We start from the raw sequence: 19959 nt of genomic DNA on the forward strand, positions 1-19959 counted from the left end.
TTTTATTTATTTATTAAAATGATGAAGTGGCTTATTAAAGTTTTTTTTTTTTGGTAAAAAAAAATGACCAAAAAAAAAAAAAAACTTTAATAAGCCACTTCATCATTTTAAATCAGCAAATTCTGTCATTGAGAACGGATATGATCAAATATTTTATTTTTATTTTTATTTTTATGGGAGAACATGATTAAATTAAATGTGTGTGTGTGTTTTTTTTTTAAACATAAGGACGAAAATGAAAAAACCCCAAAATAAAAGAATAAAAAAAGATAGGCAGGTATTATGTTAGTCCTACTGTAGTCTGTGAAAAGAAGCATTTCCCTCCTACAATACAAGGCAGGCAGAACCGCCGTTATGGTGTGACCAACGTGAAGACCGGAAGTACCGGTGGACGGTCCTGTCCTAAACAAAACCCTAAAACCTCTCTCTCTCTCTCTCTCTCTTTCACTCCACTATGGCATCTCCTTCTCTAATCCCGGTTTCCGGTAATTCCCCCCTCTCTCTCTCTCTCTCTCATCGCTACTTTCAAATTTTCCATTGATTCTGTTTGGTTACTCAGAAAATGTAGAAAAAGAAAAAAAAAAAAAATCAGATTAGAAATTTTGCTTTCTTCATTATTTGGTACCTGAGAATGTGAATGCAACTAGCTGACTTTGTCTAGTCTCAAGTCTACCCTAATTTTTTTATTTTTTTTTTCAATTTCTTTATTCTCTGTTTGGTTGCCGAGAAAATGGAGCTACAAGAAAAACAAAAGTGAAAAACACCACATGTGGAGTTTCATTCCTCAATTTTCTTGTCAATCAAACAGAGATTCAGGGTTTGGTAATTTCGGGGTCAGCTACTCTATATGGTTTGTTAATTTCTAGGGTTTGTTGCTTCATGCTTGCATATTCATAGAATGTAGGATTTAGGATTAATTATTCAACACAGACAAAGATTTTTATTTTTATTTTTTTAACTTTTTCTTCCCTAAATGGAAGTAAATTTTTTTTGGATTATTGTAAATGTTCCAATATGAATTCAATTAGACAATTTTTGTTTTTTTTTGTTTTTTTTGTTTAAGAATATGATTTGTTAGTTTTTGTATACAAATTAGTGTAGTACGAGTTACAAATGAACTAATGTATATATATATTTTTTAATAATGTTATTAGGGGTTTCTAGTGAACATCATGGTACAAGAAAAAACATGTCATTTAGTAATTCCTGTGGCTTGGACGTTGATGTGGGAATGAGTTCAGAAGTTGTATCTCAGTACAAGAAAAGAAGGATGTCTCAAAACACTGATTTTTTGTCGTGTGAGGTTTCTAGAGATATTGAAGCTATGTTACCTACTTTGAGGTCGGCTGATTATTATATGAAGCCCTGCTTGAAGGAGTTGGCTACTCGGGAGCTTATGGACCCCGGTTATTGTAGCCGAGTTCTGGATTTCACAATTGGGAGGGTTGGTTATGGATCGGTCAAATATCTTGGGGAGACTGATATACGACAGTTAGAATTAGATGAAATTGTGAAGTTCCGTAGGCATGAGGTAGTTGTGTATGAAGATGAAAATACCAAGCCTGTGCTTGGACAGGGGCTTAACAAGGCTGCTGAGGTGACTTTGGTGCTTCAAGTAAGATCACTGGATTTGGAGAAGGGAAAACTAAAGATGATTGTGGATAAGTTAAGAATGAGTGTGGAGAGACAAGGGGCTCGCTTCATTTCGTTTGACCCAGCAGGTGGTGAATGGAAATTCTCAGTTCAACATTTCAGCAGATTTGGATTGAGTGACGATGAAGAAGAAGATATTGTAATGGATGATGCTACTGTAGTTCAAAATCCTGTTGGGAAGAATGATGGTGAGATTTATGATCTTGATGATGAAACCCAGGTAGACACCACTGGTGTTCTGCTTTCTCACTCTCTTCCTGCTCATCTTGGGCTTGATCCTGTAAGGATGAGAGAAATGAAAATGTTGATGTTTCCTGATGAGGAAGGGGAGGCAGAGGATTTTGATGATGAAATACCTACACATAAGAAGCCATCTTTTGGTAAAGAATACATAAGACCTCCTTTACACAGTTCTGCTCAGAGGATGAGCCATAGATCTAGTCCTCCAGTTGCTCGAAAAACCCCGTTAGCACTGCTCGAGTACAACCATGGTAGTTCTGACTCAAACCCTCCTGGGGCCATTCTGATGGCCCAACAAAATAAGGGTCTCTCACTGAAGCCAATGAAACCTGAAGGTTCAGGTTTTAAGCTAGACCTCAAGCAAGAAACACCAGTAACTAGAAGCCATTCTTGCAACATAGTTGATGCAGGATTGTTCATGGGTAGGTCATTTCGAGTTGGGTGGGGCCCAAATGGGGTCCTTGTTCACACTGGTGTACCAGTAGCCAGTAACAATTCTCAGAGGGTGTTATCCTCTGTAATCAATTTAGAGAAGGTTGCTATCGATAAAGTTGTTAGAGATGAAAATAATAAAGTCAGAGAGGAACTTGTTGACTTGGCTTTTGATTCTCCATTAAATCTCCACAAGGAGATAAATCATGTAACAGAAGAAGTTGAAGTTGGGTCCTTCAAGCTGAGGCTTCAAAAACTTGTCTCAGATCGCATCATGCTTTCAGAGATTTGCAGGAGTTATGGAGATATTGTTGAGAGGAGGTTGGAGGTTCCTGGGCTATCCTCCTCTACCCGTGTAGTTTTGTCTCACCAAGTAATGATATGGGAATTGATAAAAGTTCTTTTTTCTGATAGGGAAAGTAGTGCACAATTGAAGTCCTTGGGTGCTGACAATGAGGAAGACATGATGCAGGATATAAAGGAAGCTTCTTCAGAAGTTGACCCAGAAGCACTCCCTCTTATTCGAAGAGCAGAGTTCAGCTTATGGTTGCAAGAAAGTGTTTGTCCTCGTGTGCAAGATACAATAAGCTCAGTGAATGAATCAAATTATTTAGAACATATATTCATACTCTTGACTGGGCGGCAGCTTGATGCAGCAGTGGAGCTGGCTGCTTCTAGAGGAGATGTGAGATTGGCTTGTTTATTAAGTCAGGCTGGTGGGTCCATGGTGAATCGTGCTGATGTTGCACAGCAGCTTGATCTTTGGAAAATCAATAGGCTGGATTTCAGTTTCATTGAGAAGGACCGGTTAAGGCTTTATGAATTGCTCGCTGGTAATATTCATGGTGCTTTGCATGGCGGGAAAGTTGACTGGAAGAGGTTTCTAGGTTTATTGATGTGGTATCAACTACCACCTGACACTTCCTTGCCCATTGTTTTTCACAGTTATCAACATCTTGTTGATATTGGAAAGGCTACATATCCTGTTCCGGTATACATTGATGAAGGACCAGTAGAAGAGGCTGTTAAATGGAGTACAAAAGAACGTTTTGACTTCTCGTATTATCTTATGCTGCTTCATGCCAGTGAAGAGGGAGAGTTTAGCTTCTTAAAGGCTATGTTCAGTGCCTTATCTTCAACACATGATCCTCTTGATTACCATATGATCTGGCATCAGCGTGCAGTGTTGGAAGCAATTGGTGCTATCACTACTAATGATCTTCATGTTCTTGACATGGGACTTGTCTCGCAGCTGTTGTGTGTGGGGAAATGCCACTGGGCCATCTATGTGATTCTTCATATGCCCTACCGTGAAGATTTCCCATATCTGCATGCTAATCTTATTCGGGAAATCTTGTTCCAGTACTGTGAATCATGGAGTTCAGAAGAATCGCAACGCCAATTTATTGAGAACTTGGGTGTACCAGCTGTGTGGCTTCATGAGGCTATGGTATGTCAATATTTCTTTTATTTGGTGAACCTTATATATCTCAAAGCCTTTTATGCTGCTCTCTATTTGATTTGGTGTAACTATTTCTCATGTCACCGATACTGCAAACTTGGTGACTTATTGATGATTTTTGCACCTAGCTTTGAAACTGTTATCTAGCTGATTGTGGCATTTGAGACTACCATTTATTTTCATTTTCCTGGGAAATGTTTGTAAAAAGTATGTTGTCCTGGTCTAATACATAAATAAAGTGTAGTTTCTTCCATTAGAGTAGTATTGGATACTAAACAGATTTCTGATTTTTTGTTGAGTATCACTGGTTGAATTATATCATTCCTGACCAATGCAGGCAGTTTACTTCAACTACTACGGGGACTTCTCAAAGGCACTTGAACATTTTCTTCAATGTGCACATTGGCAAAAAGCTCATTCTATTTTCATATTGTCGGTTGCTCATAAATTGTTCTTGTCAGGTAAAATCTCTCAGATTGCTTGCTTAAGTGATACTTATGCACTATATGAGTACCATTATCTCATATCTGTACAAGTTTCTGGGATCTCTATGAAGGCAATAAATCATTTTGAGAATTTTCTTTTTGATGCCCATTCATTGTTTTGCAAAAATAATTAATACTATAATGTGTATAGTTAAATTGACCGTGGCATTTTTATTTTTTTTTTGGATAGATAATCAAAGAAATATTATTAATGAAAATAGTAAGGAAAAATACAAGTTGTTCATGATGATGAACAACAGGAAAAGGATTAAAAAAACAACAAAAAAGAGAGAAATCAGGAAACTAATCTGAGAGAAAACATAAACACAGAGAGAGAGGAACAATTAGTAAAACCCCAACAACAAGACCACTCAAAAAGACTGTGCTGGCATAAAACCTTTAACTCTTCCAATGTCTTCTTAGTGTCCTCAAAGGAAAGAAGATTTTGTTCCAACCAAGCAATCCACATCAAACAACCTGAAATCAAATTCCAAATATTCGAAGTATGATTCCCAAGCCATTGATGCCAGTAAAATAACAATCCCGCCATTGAGCCAGGCATGACCCAATGAATGACCATGACATTTTTACTTATCAAAAAAATAATTGAAACAGGGAATGTTTTTCTTAGTTTTTCACATAATTAGATTGTAAGGATGCACTAACAAGTGTATTTGGCATGGCCACTTTGCAATATGGCCTGATATATCACTCAAAGGTGCACTGTTGTGCAACTTCTAAGTAAAAACAAGTGTAGTCTTTAATTATTCTTTGAGGGATATGTTGTGTTTTTGATCATTAGTTGAATTGATATATATGATTTTGAGAAATTTTTGATGTATGTTTTTGAACTTCGAAATATCGAATAAGATATTCATCTGTTTAGTGTTCCATTTTAGGTTCGATGAGTAGTATCTTATACTTTTGTGATACCATTGATAAACTTGAATTCTTGAGATATATAAAATGGTTTTTTAAGGTTAATTTAGAACGTCATCATTTCTGTCTTTAAATGTCTTGTTGGCAGTCATTAAAATGATTTCCTGGAATGTACCTGCAAATGAACTGATGTAGAATGAGATCATGAAAATTATACACAGTTGGCTAACTTCTCATTGATTTTAGCCTGCAGTTTGTGTTTTCTGGTTCTCTGAGCCTAGTCCAAGGATCCATTTATTCTTTCATGTCCCTTCCTTTTCCCTGAGTTTTTTAGTTTTACTAATTTCTTTTTTTATTTTTTATAATTTTCTTCTCAAGTACTATTTAGGCATTACCTTGTAATGTTTTATGCTTTCAGATTTTCTTTCAGATTTTTTTTTTTGAAAATCTGTGGATATTCTGGAATTTTTGAAGTTGGTTATGCATTAGCTGCTCTATGGTTTTCACTTCTCAACTTTACAGGCTTCCAACCTGCAGTTGGAACTTTAATTTATATATGTATTTTCCAATAAATTGCATCTTTATCCATAAAACAGAATTGAAGTGTTAGATCACATGGTCATTCTTGTATGGCTATGTGAGTTGTATTTACCTCTCAAAAAAACGTTGATCTCTTATAAATCTTTTGTGAAAAGTAAAGTAACTTTTAATTTTGTGAATTTAGAGGGAGTGGATGTGCATAAATAACTAAAGCTATCCCCCCCCCCCCCCCCCTCTCCTTTTTTAAGGCCTGAATGAAAATTCATGGATTTTAGCCAACTGCCTGGTGAAATGTTTTTGGATATCCATACCAAATGGGATCTTTTTGCATTTTTAACAATTATTCAATTCCAAATGGTGTTTTAGATACCGCCAAAAAAGATCCTGCCAGGTATTCATATGGTTAATAGCATGTCTTTTTGAGTTTTTCATGTGGAATGAATTCAGAGCTATTCTGTAATCACAAACTTGTTCTTCTACTAAGAAAACCACAAATATTTATTCAGCAATGATAGTGGTTAATCATTTTCTCCATTCTCATGCAAATTCTTTTCACTTTTGAGCTTTTTTTTCTCCTGTGTTGCAGCCAAACACTCGGAGATATGGAGGCTTGCTACATCTATGGAGGACCACAAGTCAGAAATTGAAAATTGGGACTTGGGAGCTGGAATTTATATTTCATTCTATCTATTGAGAAGTTCATTTGAGGAAGATAATGTTTCCATGAGTGAACTGGTATGAAAGCTTATCCTAAATATTGGAGTTTTGATTTCAATATGCCGTATATCTTGCCTCTCTACATTGTTATCTATGTTATTGCCATTTGAACTAAATTTTTTTGATAAGTAAGATAGTTCTATGTTAAAATACTACTTTATGTAACCAATGAAACTTTGTTGCTGAGCACATCCTTACATATAAAGATATTTCCTTGGATGGTTTCAATCAGTTTTAATGTTTAATAACTATGCTGTCATTCTGTTTGATATTCTATTCAAATCCTGATGGCAGGATGAGTCTTTTCTAGTGGGCAATGAATTTTTTTTTGGATAGGTCATTAGACTTTTATTGAAAAAAATTGAACATCATGTTTACGATGGTGAACACTCTGAACAAGAAACAGATACAATATAATCAAGAATCATAGGAAATAGAGACTAAAAAAATCAGATAAAGAAATACAATTTGTACATCCCCAAATATGTGCCCAAAGAAACAGAGTACCAAAGAGGAGAGATTTTAGATGATCTAATGTTCTCTCCTTGTCTTCAAAAGTGCGGGTATTGTGTTCCTGTCAAACTAATCACATTAAACATGCTGGGACCAAATTCCAAATGGTTGAATGATGCTTTCCAAACCAATTTCTCCATGTAAAGAAAAAAGAATTGATTGACCTTGGCATTACCCATTGGATCCCAAACATTGTAAAAGCTTTACACCATAGGGCCTGCGAAACTTACAGTGGAGAAGAAGGTGATCTACTGATTCCCCATCACAGTAGCATAAACAACACCTATTAACCAGAAACTGACCTCTCTTGACAAGATTGTCAATGGTGAGTATCCCATCATTAGCTGTTGTCCATAAGAAGAAAAACACCCGTTTAGGCACTTTTGCGCCAAATGCCTTCCCAAGGAAATTCATCGGTGTTAGGACTAGGACTAGATAACAGCTTATAAAAAGAGCGCACATCAAATACCCCAGACGTAGTCAATCTCCAAACCAGGTGATCATCCCCCTCACCCCTTGGCATAGAGGAATAAATAAGCTCAAAAAAGGAATAAACAATGTCTGCCTCCCAATCCTAAGGACCATGACGGAGAAGTAAATTCCAGCTCCTACTTCCTTCAGAATTAGATATTACCAAGTCGGAGACCCATGCTTCTTTAGATAGAGAGCAAGCAAACATAGCAGGAAAAAGGTCCTTCAAAGGATTAGGCCCACACCAAGGATCATGCTAAAAACTAACACGGCAACCCTCCCCCACATTATACAGAATTTGACTAAAGAACTTCTTTGTTCCTTCCTTAATACTCCTCTACATCCCACACCCATGAGAACCTCTTACCCCTCTAGTGCCTCTCCCCTCACTAGGAATGTTCGTGGTGCGGTGCGGTTTTGGGCCATTTTTAACACTGTACTTTGTGGAGCGGTTTAGCTAAAACCATAACTGTCATGCCCCACCCCCCATGTGCACGGTATTGTCCTCTTTGGGCGGTTTGAAGAGGACAATATTGTGCACATGGGGGTGGGGTGTGGCAGATGGTATCAGAGCCGAGAGCCTGGGTGAGGCACTGGGTGCTAAAAGTCTCACATCACTTAAGTGAGTGTCTAGAGCCTGGTTCATAAGGGGTGCCCTCCCTTGATGTGTATGAGGCCTTTTCCCATGAGGCTTGGTGTCACGTGGGAAGAACAAAACCTTGAAGAACTAAGAGAGCCTTCGGGCCGCCCAAAGAGGATAATATCGTGCCCATGGGGGCGGGGTGTGACAATAGTTGCATCGCACCTTATTTTTGCTGTCACATGTGCGGTGTGGTGCGGTTTAGAGTTTAGCGAAAACCATAACCGCACCGCACCTCACCTCATTTTTGCGGTAATATGTGCGGTGTTATGTATAAGATGCAATTTGAATGCTATGAAGTCAGTATATTTTTTAAATTTTAGGCTTTTTCTACCCAGTCCAAAACTAATTTTTTCCCTTTGTTTTTGGTCAAGTTTAAACTATTGAGCTAGTTTTGCTTTATTTTGGGCTGGCTTTTCTAGTCAACACTTGATAGGATTATCAAACTTTTTTTTTTTTTTTGGGTGGAAAACTAGGGTTATTAAACTATTAATAATATATTTAATATTAAAAATAAATAAATATATTAATATATAGAGAGAGTGCAATGCGGTGCAGTTTGTGTGGTTTTCTTATTATAAAACTGCAAACCGCACTGCACCATGCGGTGCGGTGCGGTGCACTGTTACTTGCAGTGCGGTTATATCATTTTGTGGGTGGTTTTTGGTACAGTTTATGCTGTTCGGTTTGGTGAAAACACCCCTACCCCTCACCATATTTGGCCGCTATAACTTGACGCTATAATCTGTTACTTTCTTTCCCAAAACGCCACAACCACTTCCCAAGTAAGGCCTTGTTAAACAACCCAATCCTTCGGATCCCCAAACCACCACTCTCAACAGGCAAACAGACCTTATCCCAAGCAACTAAAGGATATTTAAAAACATCATCTGAGGCCCCCCAAAGGAAATTCCTCTGAATTCTTTCTATTCTAGCTGCCATAGCCTGAGGGATAGTAAACAAAGATAAAAAGTAGGTGGGAAGGCTTGAGAGAGTACTTTTTAACAAAGTAAGCCTGCCACCTTTCGACAAATAAAGTCTTTCCAGCTAGATAGCCTTTTCTCCATCTTTTCTATAATAGGATTTCATATCGACGCATCCTTATAATGGGCCCCAAGAGGCATGCTCAGATATCTCATAGGCGATGTGCCCACCTTGCAACATAGGGTATGGGCTAAAGCATTCAAATTCCCAGCATCCCCAATAGGAACAATCTCACTCTTACTTGCATTAACTTTCAAGCCCGTAATAGCTTCAAAGAAGATTAGTACCATCCGAATGTATAATAACTGTTCCCTAGAAGCATCACAAAACAAAATAGTATCGTCAGCAAAAAGAAGATAAGAGATATGCACACCCCCTTGTTCATGGGACCCTGCTTGAAAACCACAAAGAAAACCACCATTTTCCGTTCTCTTTAGCAGTCTACTGAGCACTTCCATAACTAATAGGAATAATAGAGGAGACAAAGGATTCCCTTGGCGAAGGCCACGAGAACTACTAAAAAAAACCAGCGGAGACCCATTGACCAAAATTGAGAATTTAACTGTAGAAATATGCAACTTAATCCATCCACTCCACCTTGCCCCACATCCCATCCTTTCCATAGGGTAAAATAAGGCATTCTAGTTCACATGATCATATGCCTTCTCAATGTCCAATTTAACTATAACACTCGGGTTGCCACTCTTCAACCTACTATCTAAACATTCATTAGCAATTAGAACCGAATCAAGAATCTGTCTTCCTCCCACAAATGAATTTTGAGAATCGGATATCAGTTTATGCAAAACCCCTCGGAGTCTATGAGCCAACACCTTAGCCAAAAGCTTGTAAAGGCTGCCCACAAGACTAATAGGGCAAAAGTCTTTAATATTGACTGCATTAGTAGTCTTCTTGGGGATCAAACACAGAAAAGTGGCATTAAGAGATATCTCAAAAACACACTAGCTATGAAATTCCTTGAAAAATGCCATGACATCCTCTTTTTAAACACTCCATCACTTTTGAAAGAAAGCCATAGAAAACCCATCTGGCCTAGGGGCCGTATCACCTTCTGCCTCCATGAGAGCCTCAATAATCTCCTTCTCAAATTCCCTTTCCAACATAGACCTCTCAGTTTCGTCTAAACTAGCAAACTCTAACTCGTCAATAGTAGGCCTCCAAGCTTCCAGTTCCTGATATAATTTTTTATAAAAATCCACCACCTGATCCGTAACATATGATTCATCCTCATGACAAATGCCATCCACCTCCACTTCCTTGATCTGATTGGTTCACCTATGGGAATTGGCAATTCTATGAAAGAATTGCGTGTTGTTATAACCTTCTTTAATAAAAAGGGCCTTGGACTTCTGCCTCCAAGAAATCTCTTCCAAAAAAGCCAAATAATCTATATTAGATTTAACCAACCTTCTAGCCTTGTCCTCTTGAGTCAACACCTGCATCTCTTTTTTTGATAAGTAATAAGATACATTGATAAAAAAGGAACACCCTAGTGCATCGGAAGTGAACAAGGGAAAGGAAATCAAATACAAAAATTGCAAGAGTCTAGGAAAACAATAAAAGAAGGGAAAGATTTATTATGCAAAGCAAACAACCAATCCCTTAAAGTTCTAAAAAAGAGAAGCTTGAGGTCTGGAATAGATCTCTCAGAATCTTCAAAACATCTACTATTCCTCTCCCTCCAAAGGCACCACAATAAGCAATGAGGAATGATAGACCAAATAAAACCATTTCGATGACGACCAAAGTTGCCTTGCCAACACCTGCATCTCTTCTCTCATGTCAATGTCTAAAAGCTCAGTTAGTAGACTCTTTTTTTTAAAAGCTACATCTCCAAAAACATGCTTGTTCCAATGCTTTAGATCCCCTTTCAGGGCCTTCAACTTACAAGCTAGAACATAACTAGGAGGCCCCACAAAGTGATAACCATTCCACCAAAGCCGAACCTTATCCACAAAATCCTCCACCTTTAGCCACATATTTTCAAATCTAAAAGGACTTTTTCCCCTTGACATGCCACCCGCCTCCACTAGTAAAGGACAATGATCTGACATCACCCTATGGAGAGTCCTTTGGGTCACATCTAAGAAATGCTCCTCCCAATCAGCTAACATCAAAACTCCATCAATTCTGGACATTGAAGGAGTATTAGAATCTCGAAACCAAGTATATTCACCTCCCATCAAAGGCAAATCCACCAACAAATGTTTTGCAATAAACTCTATTAGTCCCCTCGAACTTCCGAAAAAATCAGGTAGAGATCCATTTACCAAAACAGAAAACCAAACTGTGGATATACAAGTGCAAATCCAGTTACACCATCTCTCCCCAAAGACCATCCTCCTCAACAAATCTAGGAGTGCCTCCCAATTCACATGATTGTAAGCTTTTTCAATGTCTAGCTAAAAATAAACCCCTGGATTTTTACTCTTCACTTGACTATCCATACATTCATTGCCAATACCTTAACCAAAATTTTATACACTCCCCACCAAAATTTTTCCATTTGAACTAAATTACGGGACCAAAGCTTACTTCAAGTGTGAGATTATTCAATCAAAAATAATAAAAGTGTGATTATTATTGTAAATCAGTTTGAATCTTGAACAGTTGTCTTGAGCTCAACTTGGGCCTATGCTGATGAATGGGCCTCTCTCAAATAGGGTTACTGAGTCTAGGGATTTTCATGCATGTGGTCCAACGTAGGTATTGTCATAAATGCCTGATGATATTTGGGACACGACCTGTACTAGTGGACCAGGCACTCATCAACTTTGTTACTCTTCTTGTTGGGCTGGAACTAGAAATTACTCTAAAAGGGCAAACAGCCGTGGCACTGGCCTGGTCGCTAATAGGCTAATACAAACAATATCAGTGATAGCTAGGAATAGCTTAAAGCCAATTACCACACACATGCATATATATAGAAATGGTTAATGTTAATGTAGTAAAATTCCTCCATGCTTATCATGCTCTAATTTGCATCAGGGATTCAAGAGCAGACTAACATGCTAATACTAAGCTTGTGCCTGATATTAACAATAACCAACTAAAAGCAATATATACATTTTTTTCTTTTCTCTCATCTCTTGCTCTAACATTTGTTGCATTAATTTGCCTTTTGAGATTTTATTAGTCTTGCCTGAACTAACATGTTAACACAGCATGCTTCAATCCTTTTTTATTATGCAATAGAATGATAAAGGCTTGAGAATGATGATTATACTAATCTTTGGTAGCTTTGATGATGTATGGATTTATGCAATCTAGGGTGGAAGCTAAATTTTATATAAAGACACGGTCAATGCTAATATGGTAAAATTCATGCAGTGGGATGATAAAATCTTGAGAATGATGATTATACTATTCTTTAGTGGCTTTTATGATGAATGGATTTATATACAAAGTAGAGTGGAAGCTAAAATTATATGCCCAAATTTATGGAATATACTCGAAAGGCATTGTAAATAATTTTTCTTTCTGTAATGAGTGCTAAGGAAAATGTAATGTTTTCTGTAGGATTCTATTGAGAGCAAAAATGCTGCTTGTAGAGACTTTCTTGGTCGGTTAAATGAGTCTTTGGCAGTTTTGGGTGGCAAATTACAAGTTGATGCAAGGTATGAATGTTAATCCCTTTTCTCAGTGTTTGTAACCATGATAACATGCATGTTGAAGCTGTTTCTTTTGATGAGATGCTTCTTTCAGTCAATGGCCTTTTTATATTTGACAATTACTACAATTTTATTGAAGTGAGGAGATATATTTTACATAGGATGTGTGGGAAACACTCCTGTAAAGAATACAATTGAATAGAGATGGGGACTCTGAGGTCTACCATAGAGCTTATATAGGAATCATGAAGGATCCTAGCCCGTTATTGTTTTACTACAGCCCTGAACTCTATAATATGATCAACTATGCAGTGCAGCCTGCACGAGTACGTCTGTGTGGGTGTGAGTTGCATCATTATTTCATATTCCCGTCATCTGCTATTCTGGTTAATTACAAAATTGTCTTGCATCCTACTACCTTACAATTGAAGCAGCATATGTTTCATATCTGGACATTTTATCCTTGCCCCATTTTGTCAATGTTCTGCCTTCAAAAACCTGACCAACATTTGGTGGTGCTGCAGACTTGATCAATTTTTCTTTGCCCTTCCCACCTATTCTTAACCATCATTGATTTTTATGCATACAAAATATAGGATTTCATTTGTTAATTAGGTAGATGGCCATATAGAAAAAGGAGCTAATGAGGTTGCCTGTAGATGGTGAATCGCTTAAGATCTACGTCTTTTCCAGGCTTTTTATTTACTTTTTACCTCTCTCCCCCCTCTCCCCCTTTTATGGAGTTTCTATTTGGCACTTTTTTTTGGCTGGGGTACCCAGGAAAGAGAGCTTTTGAAGGCCCTTCAACAAAAGAACAGTTATTGTGATATATGATGCTTTACTATTTTCACTTGAGTATTTTCATACTGGCAGAAGTTTCCTACAATTTTTACTTCCCAATCAACATAAAAACAAGGCGTTTACTCTGGCACTGCATAAAACATTGAATTTGCCAGACTGTTGGCTCTTGCTTGGCTTATATGTATGTCTTATACAAAGTGAATTTGACAAAATGCTCAACTTTAACCATCTATGATGACAGAATTGTTTTTTTAAATGTGTTATTTTCTGTGAAGCTCCTACTTAACTGTTTCCCAAACTTAAAACTTTACATGATTTAGGAGAGCAGTTTCATATCCATAACCAATAAAATGTTTAAAATATTACCTGTTGCGGCTTCTCCTTCAAAATCTTACAAGTTTAATGCTTGTATTATTATTATTTTTTTCTTTCAATAATTCAATAGTTAGGGGTGGGGGATTTCAACCCTAAATGTCTCTGTTATAAATACCAGAAGGTGTTAACCAGTTAAGTTACAAAACTCTTGGCTTTATGCTTGCATTATTCGTAACGAAAGATTCCATTACATTGAGATCATAACTGAGTTCTAGAATCAGAAAGAGTGATAAACAAACCTGACTTATTGGTCCATATTTCTATAAATTCAATGCCAAAGTTTCAAAATTGCTGGATATCCATGCACATAATGAAATCTTATGCATCTCTACTCTCTTGATGACTTGTACCAATTTAGCTTTGAATTTTTTATATCAGCAAGGAGTATGATGAGAAATGAACCCAGTTGATGAAAGTTCTTGTGTGGAAGGTGGTTTCTTGCATATATCATGGTCAAACAATTAATTATCTTTCCTAGGAAAATCTGATCTGTTATACATGAAGTAATTAAAACATGAAGCCGACTGTATAAACTTAAGAACCAAAATATATTGTATATTAAATAAAGTTTGTATTGTAGTGTATATCAGTGCCTGCTGGATATAAATCTGTATTGCAGTGTATGGAGAAGATAAAACCTATCATGTTAAAGTCCAAGAATCACTCTCCAAATTTGGGAGAAAGGCTTTTAATCAACTCTCTGTCCTATAATTCAGCAAAAAAAAAAAAAAAAAAAAACTGTGTCCTATACCCCACAGAAGCAGGAGGCTTGCACACTCGTAGAACCTTTGTTAGTCTTCTAATGTTTAGATTTCAACTATTGAATTTGAATGCTGTTTCCCACTGTGTGTTTGCAGAATAGCTTATTCAAAAATGGCAGAGGAAGTTTGTGGTTTGCTTCTTTCTGACATTGGAGAAGGCTCAACATGTGATGATCAGTTAAGCTGCTTTGACACTTCTTTCAGTGCTCCTATTCCTGAGGACCTACGCTCAAGTTATTTGCAGGGTGCAGTATCTGTTTTTACATGCTTTCTTTCAGAGGTGGCTACATAGGTTTTACATTTTTTACGGCATGTGAAGTATTTGTGGTTGAGGTGTGATATGAAGGTTGAGTGTTTTGTTGTTAACTGCCCATTTGTATTCTTAAAAGAAAATTGCGCTAAAGCTCTCCAACCAAAAAAAAATTATCTCCCACACCACCCACCCCCCCCCCCCCCTCCTTATGATCCTGAATTTATTTGCTATCTGCCTTTTTTGAATTGTAGGCTGTAGTATTCTGTAGCATTGGTGGATGGACTTTGAGATGTATCAGCTAGGGATTTTTTTTTTTATAAGAGCTAGGGATTTTTTTGGTATGAAAAGATGCATTTACACCCTGAAGTTTAGTTGAAAATAATTGAAATGGTCAATTGCAAATTACACTCTTAACGTTTGAGGTTACTTGGATTTTACACCCCAACATTTCAGAACTTGGATTTTACACTCTGAAGTTTGGTTTCGTTAGCAATTCACCCCTCACGGTTAGTTTTTGCTTTTAACTGACACATCATCATATTGGCATGTTTTATTTTTGCTAAATCAACCTCAAAACTACTAGTTTCAATGAAAAGTAAAAGCTGACTTGACATACACAAAATAAAAGCCTAAAATTACACCGTTTCAGCCTAACTTCTAAAATCCCAAACCAAAACTCATGAAGGCAGCTCCCTCCCACCTCGCACTGTAGAGACCCATTGTGAACGGCTCTGCAGCAGCAGCCATAGTGGTGGTCACAGTGGCAGTGGCAGCGGCAGCCACAGTATCATTGCAACAAATTTACAAAGAAAACAGTTCAGGTTAAACTTCTTCAGTGAAACCCATTAGATTTGAACAATCAAGTCAAGGGAACTAAAGGGTATGAAGGTCTGATAAAAAGAAAAGTGAATGATAATAATACAAAAATTACCATGCTTCTAAAAGAAGCAAGAGTTAACGGTTTATCACTAAGTAAATCACTAAGAAGTAAGTAAGCTTTGGCAATTGGCTAGTGCTTTGACGCCAACAAATCTGGAATGTAGAATCTGTATAGGAAAATCATTTTCTCCCTCTTTAATTTGTTTCCGCTATTTTTAGCTTCTACAACTTTTTTCCAGATTCAACCTTAGCCAATACAACAATTCTTCCATTTAAAAGAAATAAATAATTGTTGTGGGTTCAAAAATCTGTCAAAGAAAGAGAAAGCAAAGAAAGAGAAATAGAGCTGGAGAGGAGAGAAAGAGTTCTCACTGAGGTAGCTGTTGTGGCAGCCGCTTTGACTGCTGCTGTGGAGCTGTTCTGCTGTGTGTTCACGATGGGTCTCTGCCGTGCAGGGTGGGAAGGAGCTGCTTTCATGGGTTTTGGTTTGGGATTTTAATAGTTAGGCTGAAATGGTGTAGTTTTAGGCTTTTAGTTGTGTATGCCAGGTCAGTTTTTATTTTTCATTGAAACTACGTAGTTTTGAGGTTGATTTGACAAAAACAAAACATGTCAGTATGGCGATGTGTCAATTAATAGCAGGAACTAATTGTAGGGGGGGAATTGTTAACGAAACCAAACTTTAGGATGTAAAATCCAAGTTCTAAAACTTTAAGGTGTGAAATCCAAGCAACCCCAAACGTCAGGGGGTGTAATTTGCAATTTACCCTAATTGAAACGATGATATTTATCTAGGTGGTTTTCTATAATTGTCTTGGTCAAAATCTAACAAGCAATCTTTGTTGGTTCTTGGGCTTGAGGATTTGGAAATTAAGAAATTTGGATTGTGATATCTTGTATAACTTGTTTGAGTGAAACTCAAATTACAAAATAAAAGTTCAAAGAGTTAAAAATGAAAAAAAACTAGCATATATAAAGTTCGTATTACGTGAGAAACAAGGAACAAACATGAGTAACTCTAGTTAACAAGCATACAAACAGGGGCAAAATTAAGATTTTAATTTTGGGAGGAGAAAATTTATGATTGAAACATACATGTAATTTAGACCAATATAAATAATGATAAACTATTCAAGTGAATAGTAAGCGATATTTTAATGTATAAAAAAAAAAAATTGATTATTACAAGTTTTATTATAAATGAATAAACTATTTTATGATTTGGTTTCAAAGTCAAAATTCAACGTACGATTCACATGAAAGGATCTTTAGTAGCTTGACAGATGTCAACTCCAAATCATGTAAAATATGATATTTTGATTAGTATATACTCATATAATGATCAAATGGTAACATTTAAAAACTATACCAAAAAAATGTATGCACTTGAAACTCAAATTTTAAGTTAAAAACAATATTAAATTAACTTAATATAAACTTTGGAGCTTATTATGTAATTATTTTTATATTTTATTACTTATATAGAAATTTTAATGAAGAAAAATAAATTATTATATAAGATACTAGAGTTTCACTTTTATTTATAGGGAAAAATAAATTATTATATAAGATACTAGAGTTTCACTTTTATATATAGGGAAATGCTAACAAGTACGCTTAGGGTATTGGTTAACAATCAATTTTAGGAAAGTTTTGATATAATTTTTATGAAAAATGAAAAAAACTATCAAAACATTAATTGTTTTTTTTTTTCCTTTAATTGGACTGTTAATCAATGCCCAAAGGGCACTCGTTAGCATAACCCTTATATATATACACACACACACACATGGTGTAACTTTAAGCAATGTTATATTATCCAATAACTTGTTATTGAATTCATATTTAGAAAATCCTATTGCTGGATTATATATTCTATATGTTTTTAACATGCATGCCAATTTTGATGCCAATCAAATTTTATTTGCCATTCGATTCATAAACTCATATTTTATGTATTATTTTAAACGACAAAAACTTGAATTTAAATAATTGATTGATGACATGACTATTAATATTAGATTGTTTTGAAAATTTTCAAGTATGAAGAATATATGAAGATAATATAATCCAATGGTAGATTTGTCAAAATTCTCATCAAATTAAAAAATATTGGGTGTTGTAATATTGCTTGATGTTACACCAAGTGTAACTTGAACTCAAGCTATATATATATATATATATATATATACACACACACTTGGTGTAACTTTAAGCAATGTTATACTACTCAATAACTTGTTATTAAATTCATATTTAGAAAATCTCATTGTTAGATTATATATTCTATATGTTTTTAACATGCATGCTAATTTTGATGCCAATCAGATGTTATTTGTCATTCGATCCATAAACTCATATTTTATGCATTATTTTAAACTTCAAAAATTTGAATTTAAACAATTGATTGATAAAGATAATGTTATTTGCCATTCGATCCATAAACTCATATTAATATTAAATTATTTTGAAATTTTGCAAGCATGGAGAATATATGAAGATAATGTAATCCAATGGTAGATTTGTCAAAATTTTCATCAAATTAAAAAATATTGAGTGTTGTAATATTGTTTGATGTTATACCAAGTGTAACTTGAACTCAAACTATATATATATATATATGGTTAGATTTAAGTTACAATTGGTGTAACTTTAATCAATATTACACCCCTTAATATTTTTTAATTGGATGTAAATTTTGACAAATCCACTGTAAGATTATATTATATTTGTATATTCTCTATGCTTGCAAAATTTCAAAGTAATTAAAGATTAATAGTCATGTCATCAATTAATTATTTAAATTATAAGTTTTTGTAGTTTAAAATAATGCATAAAAAATGAGTTTATGGATCGAATGTTAAATAACATCCAATTGATATGAAAATTGGCATGAGTGTTAAGAAGATATAGAATTAGAACATGTAATTTAACGATGGAATTTTCAAAGTATAAATTCTATAACAAGTTATTGGGTGGTGTAATATTACTTAGAGTTACACCAAGTGTAACTTGAACTCAACTATATATATATATATATATATATATATAATAACATTTTCACACGTGTTTAGAGGCTCTTTTCATTTTTTTTTTCTAAAGGAAAAAACTATTTATTTATCATAATTCAGGGCTGATGCATTTTCAAATTTAAAAAATAAAATAAAATAAATGGTGTGATGAGATTTATGTGTTTCCGGATGTGTTTATATTCATTATAATTCAGGGTTGATGCATTTTCAAATCACAAAAAAATTAATGGTGTGATGAGATTTATGTGTCTCTGGATGTGTTTATATTTTATGCTACATCTCATCACACTCTAGGGATTTAGGTGATTGGAAAATATACCAATCCTAAATTATGATGAATGAAAGATTTTGTTCTTTAGGAAAAAAAATTAGAAGAGTCTTTGAGCACTCACAATGTGTGTGTGAAGAGGCTAGTTATAGCAATATTAGTTGGTCAATGTCAATTAATATTACTTGTCGGCTTATTTGAACCATTGGATTTGAATAAATCTTGGTTACGTAATGTAAGGACTCAATTTGTAACCACCCAAAAATGATGTTGGATTCGTACGTTAGAAGGCCCAAACAATAAAATTTGTAGAGCGTGGGTTTGAAAGGCTAGACCTTGGTCACCGGACGATGGTTAGTCGTGGTGTTCATACTGAAAATAAACTATGTTCGCTCGAGAAGTCTATCTCCTTGATACGGTCTGGGAGGCTTTGGTTCTTGACCTTTTTTCCCAGCCCCTTTTCTGGACTGCTTACTTCCCATTTTATATTAGCCTGCACCCCTCATCCAGCGTCCACATGTAGGCTCGACTTTCCAGGATTGATACTTGTCCCATCAGCCCATACTCAAAGTGGTTGGGGGTGGTTGTAAAAGCTGAAAAGTATTGCTCTGTCTGACGCAGAGTATTCAGTGGCAGTAATGACAGCTTTTCCTTTGTCCTTTGTCGCCATATTATCCAAGGGTTTTTTTTATCAACGCGGATGTGTTCGGTCATTCCCAAAACTGTTCTTATGCCGTTCTTGTCCTTTCTTTTAGGAGGGCTTTGAGGATGCTGAGGACAGAGTCATCCTCGGCTATGTCTCAAGGCTACTTGGACTTTTATTGTATGTCCTCGGCTATACCCCACCTCGGCTCGGGCCTTGGGCCCTAAGGTAAACTGGGCCAGAGCCACAATTTCTTTGGCCCCACACGTAACATTTTGTAGTCATGTTAATATTTTTTT

The 19959-nt window shown here is 35.8% G+C and overlaps 1 protein-coding gene across 1 annotated transcript; it reads left to right on the top strand.

The window, feature by feature from the left end:
* Nucleotides 1–282: 282 nt before the first annotated feature.
* On the top strand, nt 283–15204 carry LOC126725831 (nuclear pore complex protein NUP96). The gene is made up of 6 exons (XM_050430805.1): nt 283–485; nt 1155–3775; nt 4125–4248; nt 6278–6426; nt 12557–12654; nt 14682–15204. The coding sequence occupies exons 1-6, from the start codon at nt 455–457 to the stop codon at nt 14875–14877; spliced, it is 3219 nt and encodes a 1072-aa protein (XP_050286762.1). The 5' UTR covers nt 283–454; the 3' UTR covers nt 14878–15204.
* Nucleotides 15205–19959: the final 4755 nt, after the last annotated feature.

The sequence above is a fragment of the Quercus robur genome, chromosome 5 (genome assembly GCF_932294415.1).
Source record: "Quercus robur chromosome 5, dhQueRobu3.1, whole genome shotgun sequence".
Classification (NCBI taxonomy): domain Eukaryota; kingdom Viridiplantae; phylum Streptophyta; class Magnoliopsida; order Fagales; family Fagaceae; genus Quercus; species Quercus robur.